Here is a 10166-nt window from a genome sequence, read left to right as displayed (position 1 = left end):
AATTAGAGCATTTAGGAGAATTAGAATATGATGATGAAGGTTTATTTCAACAACTGGAAGAGATTAATCAACCCCCTGATTATATTGTGAATGCTGTTCAAAACAATGAATATTCAGCGGATTCAAAAACCAAAGCAGGACTCATTCCAACAGAACAACCAGCAATATTTCTTCTTGTTCAAGAAAAGGTATTGATATTTAATGATGAATTAAGGTTCTTAAGTTCTGCTCAACCCCCTGTTAAACTAACTCCGAGATTAATGTTTCTTCTCACAAAAGATGGAAGGCAAGGTTCAACTGTGAGGGATGAATCAAAGTATATTGATAAACCATTGGATATGGAAAATAATGATGATAGAGTATATATTGATTTGCTGAACACTCTAAATTATAAGGTTATTCTTTCTGGTAAAAGTTGGAAGAATGAGAAGGAGAAACACATTATTCAGGCTTTAAGTATCCTTGGTTCAGGTATTAGTTTTCTTCCAAATGACCCATCGCAATTAGTTCATAGACTGTTATTGTTGTTTGGCAGTAAGAAGGCTGGAAATAACAATTGTTTTAATGAAGCATCAGCCATTTTAGACCAGTTGATGAACATGAAAATAATTAAGAAATATCAATATAAAGACATTTTATCTCATATTAAATAAGATGAGAAGCACAATCCTGAGTTTTAATTTCACAACAAGCGACCACACATCTTCATTCCCATACCCACTACAACTTGACACAACAAAAGAATATGAGGCATCTTTATTGTCCATGGAGACTTATAATACCTTATTTAATATAACCGAGAAAAATGACAAGTTTAGTTATAATCCGGGAAGTGGATACAAAACGATAACAGTCTCACCCGGAGCATACGAGATTTCTCAAATATCTTCCGAAATTGCTCGTCTTATGAAAGAACAGGGTGATGAACCAAAAAATATTATTATAAACATTCAAAAACATACTTCAAAATCAACGATTAAAGTTAAAAATAACTACAAGGTTGATTTCACAATTGATAATTCATTTAGAGAGTTATTAGGTTTCTCCTCAAAAAGATTGAAACTAATGGGACGTTTTACAGTGATAATGTCATTCAAATATCCTCAGGAATAAATTCGGTGTTAATTCACTGTGATTTGATTGATGGTGCTTATAATGATGGATTAAAAACAAATACAATATTTTCATTCAGCGCATACTCAACCCCAATTGGTTATAAATTCAATATGGAGCCTAAAAATTTGGTTTATCTACCTGTGTCAGGAAAAACCATACACAGAGTAAATTTTAGGATAACCGACCAAGATAATCGTGTGATCTCTTTTAATGGAGAAGTTATATCCATCAGAATTCACCTACGTGAAGTTTTTCAATAAATAAATACGATGGTTATTGTGAGGAAGCACGAGTTGGGAAAATATAAAATAATTACAGGGGATGGGATGTTCCTTTCCCCGTACTACAAGGGTGAAGGTATGTATCTTGGTAGAGGATACTATAAACCTAAGAGACAAAGGGGTGTTGGACATCAATTTAGAGGAGATGGGATAATTGATACTCTCATGGGTATTGGTTCAACTATTCTTAAACATAAAGACCTAATTGGTTCAACTGCTTCTGCTGTGGGAAATGTAGCAGGTGCTGTAAAGAGTATAAAAGATGCTCAGAAAGAATCTCATAAATTACAAGCAATAAAAGAAATTAAGAAAGGTAAAACTCAGTTGTCCCCCAAGAACGACAGAAAATAATTCAAATACTTGGATCAGGGTTTCAAAAGTTTTAACATCTTTTTCCTAAATAAATACAAGTATGGAAGCAATTGATAGTATCTATGATTTGGATGATACTATTATTATCTCAAACTCCACTAAAAAGAAGATTACTTCAAGGTAAATGCAATAACTGGAACAGACTGGAATACAAATGGTACAAAAAGTTTTGAAATAAATAATCAACAAACCTATTTGAATCTCTCCGAAAGTTTCTTGTTGTGTAAATTTAAATTCACTAAGGCTGGGAATAACACAAACGCTACACTTGTAAATGATTTCTTCTGGAAAATGTTTGATAGTGTGCGATTGTATATTGGAACACAAGAAGTTGAAGCGGTTGATTATGTCTCTGCTGTATCTGAAATGATGAAATTTACACTCTATACATTCAGTGATAGAATGGGAAAGGGGTCTGTCGAAGGTTTTATTCCTGATATGTCAACGGGAACAAACACAGACCCTGGATATATTCAAAGGAAAGGAATGTATAATGATGATACAAAAGCAGAAAATAGTTTTACTGTGGCAGTTCCTCTTAAAGGTATATTTGGATTTTGTGATTATGATAAAGTTCTGTATGGTCTTAAAATTAGATTTCAACTACAAAGGAATGATAATGAAAATAGATTGCTTTTTGGTGTTGGTAATGCTTTTGGTGATCAGAATAAATTTGTAATTGAGGAGATGAGTTGGTATATCAGTGAATATACTCCTAATCTTAAAACAGAAGAGATGTTGAATCGAAGACTTAACTCAAAGAGACCACTCAGTGTATCATACCTCAAAAGAAGATGTCAACACGTTAAACTCAATCAAACTACTTACACGTGGAATTTGGGTGTTCTGGAAGGAAAGCCACGATATCTGTGGATGATTTTTAAAAAGCCAGATGGTGATACTGCGACTGATAAGAATAATGCATTGAGTGATAATGCTAAGGTGAAACAACTTCGCGTTTCTCTAGATGGAACATTTTATCCACGAGATAGATTGGAAATTAATTGGGAAAAAAATGATTTTGCTGAAGCATACAAGTCTTACCAAAAGGTGTGTGAAAGTAATGGAAATAAAGAACCTATTTTGGATATGACAGCATTTAAAAGTTTGTATACAATCTATACGTTTGACCTGAGCGCTCAAAAAGAAACTATAAAGTCTAATCGAGTGGATACTTCCCTATACATTGAAAGAGGAGAGAGTGAAGAAGTTGATACATATTGTTTGCTTTTGGAAGAAACAGAATTGCAGATTAATACAGATAATGGTGTGATGATTAGTCTCACATAATTTTTTTGTTAAATAAATGAGTGGCAAAGTACCAACTGGGGTATATGTTAATCAAATCAATCTTCATAAACTATCATCTTGTGTTCAAAATCAAAAGCCTTGTACGATTAACGTTAATACAATTCAGAGAAAAGGAGCAGTAAGAATTGATGTTTTGCTCACAAGAGAACAGGTTAAAATCTTGAATGACACTGGCTCACTTAAAATTAAAATGACAAAACCAATGTTGAAAAAATATTCAATAAGAGAGACGAGTGGAGGATTTCTCCCATTTCTAATTCCTTTATTTGCTGGTTTAAGTGCGGTTGGAGCATTGACGGGTGGTATTTCAACAGCGGTCAAAACTGCCAACGAAAGGAAGGCTCAACTCCAGGCTCAAAAAGAATTGGAAAGACATAACAAAGAGTTGGAGAAACAAATTAGTGGAAGTGGTGTAATTGTAGATTTTGCTGAAAAACTTGAAGGTCTGCCTGATAAAGCGAGATTGTTAGTTGGAGATATGCTTTCTTCTATAGCACAAGCAGGTGTAAAATTAACGAAAAGAGGTAATGGATTATATCTTTCTAATAAATAAATGAGCATTGATGAGTGGTTGAAAGAATTTGGAAAGAATACAACATCAAATTTACAACTTGCCAAATATTGTAAGAAATTAAAAATTCATAATGTGGTTATTTGTATGAGAGATGAATTAACAAATGTGTCGAAACATACAAAGAATATTATTATGAACTTAGAAGATAATGATGGGAACGGTTCTCATTGGGTTTGTATTTTTAATAGTCAAGACAAATATTATTTTGATAGTTTTGGTCTTCCACCACCTGTTGAAGTCATAAAATTCTTACAGAATGGTGTTTATCAAACATTTCAAGTCCAAGAATTAAATTCCAAGTGTTGTGGTCAATTATGTCTATATGTGTTATTTCAACTCAACAAAAATAAAAAATTTTATGATATTATTTTTAATCTAATATAAATGACTTATGTTGGTAAAGATGGTTCTATCTTTGGTGTATCTCAAGAACTGGATATTGATTTATCAAATTATTACACAAAGGCACAGGCTGAACGACATAAATATAATATAAACAAAAATATTAACATGAAAAATGCTTATAAATTAAAAAATTATCCAAGCCCGACTGACGCGAATGACTTGGTGAGATTAAGCGATTTATCACAATATATATACTTAAATAAAACGGCTGTGTATTCTAAAGATACAGAAGTGTTGATATTATCTCCAGGTCATACAGAATTCACAGTTCGAATTAAAATAAATTTTTATAAAGAAGGGCGTATCGTTTGTATGAGAATAGAACAATGGGGTATGATATGAATGATTTAGGGTATAATTGGTCATTTAAAATTAACCTCGAAGACCTGGAACAATTAAATCAGTCTCGTAAGGAAGAATATTATCCACTTGGTATCGAGAATGAGTTTTGTGGAGCCACGATTAGTAAACAACAAATAAAAGAATTTAATAAGGGTAAATATAATAATGGTTTTGCCCTTGTTTATCTCATGAAAACAGAAAAAACAGGATTATATATAATAAGTAAGGAAATACAAAATGATTTAACTATGGGAAGATGGGGAGGTGTTTCGTGCCATAATATTATTCTAACATATATTTCTAATACATAAATGACAGCAAGAAGGCTTCAAGAAAATTATCATTTCTGTGTTCAAGCATACCTTCAAGAAAAGGGTATTCGGTATTTTAATAAATATGTTCTACAACATAAGAATGAGGTATTTTCAATAAAAGATTGGCATTATGCTGATGTTGATAAACCAACAACTTTAGATTTAATTAGAATGTTAAATAATGAAAAAATTATAAGGTTAAGAAAAGGTAAGGCTCTTTTAGAAATTCAAAAGAAATTTTATTGGTATCCTGTTGTAAAAAAATTATTTTGGATACAGGAATAACAAGAAATCCTGATGAATATATGTATAATATTCTATGGGGTGTAAACGATTCAAGTATAGTAAGGGATGAGGAAGGAGTTGAAGAAGAGAGGGAAGAGGAGGAAAAGGAGGAAAGAGAGAAGAGAGAGAGGGAGAAGAAAGAGAAGGAGGAAAAGGAGAAGAGAGAGAAGGAGGAAAGAGAGAATAGAGAGAGGGAGGAAAGAGAGAAGAGAGAGAGGGAGGAAAGAGAGAGAATGAATAAATATCAAAATATGGAAACCAGTGAGATTCAAAAAAGATTGGTGGTATTACAGAAAATAACTCAACCCACCGAGGAGGAAAACAAAGAATTGACAAGTCTATTTGCAATACTTTCGACAAGACTATTAGCATCGACAAGATATGGATTTTAATTCAAGTTTTTCTTAAATAAATGGAGGAGAGAGTGAAGGCATTTCTAAGGATTCTTTATGTTTTAAAAATTAAGATTCAAATGTGCATGTTGGAAACTAAAAAGGTTTTTGCACTCTGCAGAAATTTTTCTCATAAATAAATGAGTTATTGTCTCAAATGTAAAAAGAAAACTAATACTAAAAATATTTCATATATTAAAAGTAAAAATAACAGGGTTATACAAAAAGGTATATGTTTGGTGTGTGGTTCAAAAAAAAATCAATTTATCTCCAAACACAAACTCGGAGGAGATATACAAAAGTTTTTATCAGGAAGTAAATTTACAACTACTGGAATACCAGGGGAATTACATCTTCCAGGTTATTCTTTCTGTGGTCCAGGCACAAACTTAGATAAAAGATTAGATGAGGCAGACAATCCTAAATCCTGGAGTAAAGCAATCAATAGAGTTGATGAAGTGTGCATGAGACACGATATTGATTATGGGAATACCACAACGTTGGAAGAAAAGCATGAAGCCGATAGAGAAATGTTATATAATTTGTCTCTGATACAAAATCCAACCTTGAGAGAAAAAGTTGATAGGTTCATCGTGAAGAAGATGATTAGTGTTAAATTGAAACTTGGACTTGGAAATTCAAAAAACTTATAGGCTCTAATGATGCCATTAAGACTGAAGAGCAATTAGCTGATGAATTACATAAACCAATATTCACAAAGTTTCAGAGAAGGAAAGTTTATTCCAAGGAAGTTGATTATATCTGGTCTGCTGATTTGATTGAACTCAATAATGATAAGGGGTACAAGTATGCTTTAACCGTTATTGATTTGAGGAGTAGATATGCGTGGGTTGTCCCTTTAAAAAACAAAACAGGTAATACTCTTATGTTAGCTTTTCAACAGATATTTAATAAAAGTAAGAGAAAACCTAAGAAATTGTGGACTGATGAGGGTAGAGAGTTTTATAACAAGACATTTATGAATTTTCTAAAAAATAACAGTATTACATTATACAGTACCTTTAATGAAGGGAAGGCAGTTGTTGTTGAACGTTTTAATCGTACCTTAAAAGAGAGACTATATAAAAAATTCACACAACTCGGTTCACAACAATGGTCATCTTTTATTCAGGATATTGTGGATAAGTATAATGACACGATTCACACATCAACGAATATGAAGGCATCAGAAACATTTACAAAATTAAAATATGAAAAAGAGATTAATGTCAGAAAACCTAAGTTCAAAGTTGGTGATATCGTAAGAATATATAGGTGGAAATCTCATTTTGAAAAGGGTTTTACTGAACGATGGACGAAAGAACTTTTTAAAATTGTTGATGTAATAGATACAGTTCCTTGGACTTATAAAATATATGATTTGGAAGGGGAAGAGATTTTAGGTTCATTTTATTCACAGGAATTACAAAAGACAAAACTAAGCAGATAATACACCTTTGTGGACACTAGAGGGACAAGTATATAATGTGTGTCAAGGGGGACGTTCTTAGATCTGTGAACCCCAAACACAGAATCCTCAACTGAATAGTCAAGGCTTAACTTTTGTTTGTGTGTGTGTGTGTAATGGGAGCAATAGGTTGGCGCTTCACTCCCTCCTACTATACACCGTTGTGGACACTCGAGGGCCAAGTCCGAGGTGTATAACAGTATATAATGTGTGTCAAGGGGGACGTTCTTAGATCTGTGAACCCCAAACACAGAATCCTCAACTAAATAGTCAAGGCTTAACTTTTGTTTGTTGATGTGTATGTGTGTGTGTCCCAACCCTCACATTCAAAATCTCAACACCAACCCTCACATTCAAAATCTCAACCCCAACTCAATCCTCGCCCAACACAGTCTTTTTCAAAATGAGATTTCCACCTATATATATATATTTTTACGTTTTTTTTTTCTTCTTCCAATTCTGTCTTTTAAGGCTTTCAGGTTTGATGACGTAGAAAGGGGGAGTAAGCCTGCACTTTCTTCCCAGAACTTTCTTGATCTTGCTCCCATCAAGCACCATCCGACAAAGAACTACATCGATAGGTTTAGATCCCAAAGAGTGATAGCAACTCCAAAAGTCTCCAAAATATAAATAAATAAAATAATAATAATAATAAATAAATAAATAAATAAATAAAAGCCCCCAAAAAAGTTTCAAGTGTCCAACATAAACCCAACTTTCCAAGTCTTCAAGGTATAACCACATTCCCGTTGAGTTTCCAAGATATGTATCACATTGTGAGTTATCAATCCAGAACCCACATTTCAAGTATTCAAAGTAAAACCAACTTAGAAAGTCTCTTAAGGATAACTCATTTACTGATTTTTTCAAAATTTGTGAGTCTCCAAGGTAGGCCCCATATTTAGAACCATCTTGGCAGAACCCTTTTCCTGAGTCTCCAAGGTAGTTATTTAAACCATCAAGGCAGAACTCATTTACTGATTTTTTCAAAATTTGTGAGTCTCCAAGGTAAAACTTGTATTCTGGCTCATCAAGGTATAACTTGTTCAGTGGGTATTGTCTTGATAACTCACAATGAGTACTATTGCTGTAAAACTCTTTTTCAGGATTTTGCTGGTCTCCAAGGTATAACTCTTTGGTTGGGTCATCAAGGACGAACTCGTTCTGTGGGTCTTGGTCGCTCATAAGGTCTTCAACCAAGCCAACAATTTCGCCCCAAGTTGTAGCAAAAGCAGTATTTTCATTTCGTATTTCAGACACAATTTCCTGTGAGAGAAAATAATAATGTATTAATTAAAGTTATTTAATTATTAAATGAGTATGCTTCAATCAAAGTTTGAAAATAGGAAAATAAAAAATCTTACCTCAATAGATAAGAGGTTTGAATCCAGTTCATCAACTTGAAGGTTTAGTTCCATACAAGACAGAGAGTTCCAAGGAACACCAAAGTCATCCCACTCAAGGTCTTGGTCGCTCATAAGGTCTTCAACCAAGCCAACAATTTCCCCCAAAGTTGTAGCAAAAGCAGTATTTTCATTTCGTATTTCAGACACAATTTCCTGTGAGAGAAAATAATAATGTATTAATTAAGTTATTTAATTATTAAATGAGTATGCTTCAATCAAAGTTTGAAAATAGGAAAATAAAAAATCTTACCTCAATAGATAAGAGGTTTGAATCCAGTTCATCAACTTGAAGGTTTAGTTCCATAGAAGACAGACAGTTCGAGACAAGCACACAGAACACCATTGCCAGCAAGAACAAATGTTTAAAATGGAGCCTGGGTTTGAAGCTTTTATAGAGAAAGACTGGTGGGTGTGGTTTCCTTTGGAAATTCCCTGGGCAAGCCTAGGCAAGCCTTCATTGGGAAATTTTTCAAAACCATAACATCCTGTAATTTTCTAGTGATTTCTTTGTGAGTCAGAGATGAACTGGAAATGATGTAAGAGTGGGCGGGACTTAGCAAAAGTAGGCGGAGCTTAGGAAAAGTGGGCGTGGCTTAGAAAAAATACCTCATGAAAAGTGGGCGGAGCTTAGCAAAAGTGGGCGGGGCTTAGGAAAAGTGGGCGTGGCTTAGAAAAAATACCTCATGAAAAGTGGGCGGAGCTTAGCAAAAGTGGGCGGGGCTTAGGAAAAGTGGGCGTGGCTTAGAAAAAATACCTTATGAAAAGTGGGTGGAGCTTAGCAAAAGTGGGCGGGGCTTAGGAAAAGTGGGCGTGGCTTAGAAAAAATACCTCATGAAAAGTGGGCGGAGCTTAGCAAAAGTGGGCGGGGCTTAGGAAAAGTGGGCGTGGCTTAGAAAAAATACCTTATGAAAAGTGGGTGGAGCTTAGCAAAAGTGGGCGGGGCTTAGCAAAAGTGGGCGGGGCTTAACAAAAAATAACCTGTGGCTCAGGAGGTGGTCAAACAAGAGCATTAAGAGAAGTTTATCATTTCGTAATGGCACAAATGGGGTATCTTAAAAAATATAAAGATTCAAATGTTTTGTTTGTCAATATTTTAGATGGGGATTATTGTGCAAAGAAAATTAAACTATTGAAGGAATTTGAGAATGAACAAATCTTTATAGGTTCAATGAGTGAGCTGTTCAACCCCCAGGTGTTCAATTCAATGAGGTTCAACCTCCAAGTTAAAAGGGGGGACAAATAAATATACCTTGGGATAAAAAGGGGATTTATTTTTAGGGAAAAAAAATATAAATCGCTGAAAATCCCCCATTCATTTACATGGGGAAAAGTGAGCCAGAATCAGTATTCTTACCCTACTTATATTGTTGTGGTTACCAAATTCGCAAACCACCATTCAGGTCCCTTAGGTGAGGTATCTCGGTAAGTGCATGTGTAGTTAGGCCCAAACCCGTTGTCTAGTGGGAATACATGTCATTTATACGTGCTGCGACTCTTCAGGATAGCCGTTTTTCTTTCACTATCTTTATTTTGGACCATCCGCCATGATTACCATCACAACCACAACAACAACCACCAACCACAACGCCGCTTCACCACAACCGCCACGACCTTTACCGTCACAACTCGCCACCATCGCATCACCGTCATCTCGCGCCACTCATGGGCACCGATGCTGGACTCGTGTAGGGCGCACGTTGAACAGCGTGTACAAAATCACGGATTTTGTGCTTCAAAAACGGATCAAAAACGACACACGCCCACTTTTTGCCGTCCAATCGGTGAGCGAGGGGCGATTTGTCCCGCCCCCAGGGCGATCGATATATGCAAATTTGTGGATCAAAAAGCCTTCACGCCCACTTTTTGTCGGGCCAATGGGGAGCGAGGTGAAAGGTCAAAG

The 10166-nt window shown here is 34.8% G+C and overlaps 1 protein-coding gene across 1 annotated transcript; it reads right to left on the bottom strand.

Annotated features, from left to right (window-relative positions):
• Window positions 1-6513: 6513 nt before the first annotated feature.
• On the bottom strand, window positions 6514-9561 carry LOC147016222 (uncharacterized). Its single transcript, XM_085849053.1, has 3 exons — window positions 8517-9561; window positions 8225-8419; window positions 6514-8126 (listed from the first exon to the last, which is right to left on the bottom strand). The coding sequence occupies exons 1-3, from the start codon at window positions 8607-8609 to the stop codon at window positions 7293-7295; spliced, it is 1122 nt and encodes a 373-aa protein (XP_085705179.1). The 5' UTR covers window positions 8610-9561; the 3' UTR covers window positions 6514-7292.
• Window positions 9562-10166: the final 605 nt, after the last annotated feature.

Source organism: Eptatretus burgeri, chromosome 12 (genome assembly GCF_056783735.1).
Source record: "Eptatretus burgeri isolate ZD-2024b chromosome 12, Ebu_testis_v1, whole genome shotgun sequence".
In the NCBI taxonomy this organism is placed as follows: domain Eukaryota; kingdom Metazoa; phylum Chordata; class Myxini; order Myxiniformes; family Myxinidae; genus Eptatretus; species Eptatretus burgeri.
The sequence above is the reverse complement of the archived record's forward strand: the minus strand, read 5'-3'. Positions and strand labels throughout refer to the sequence as shown.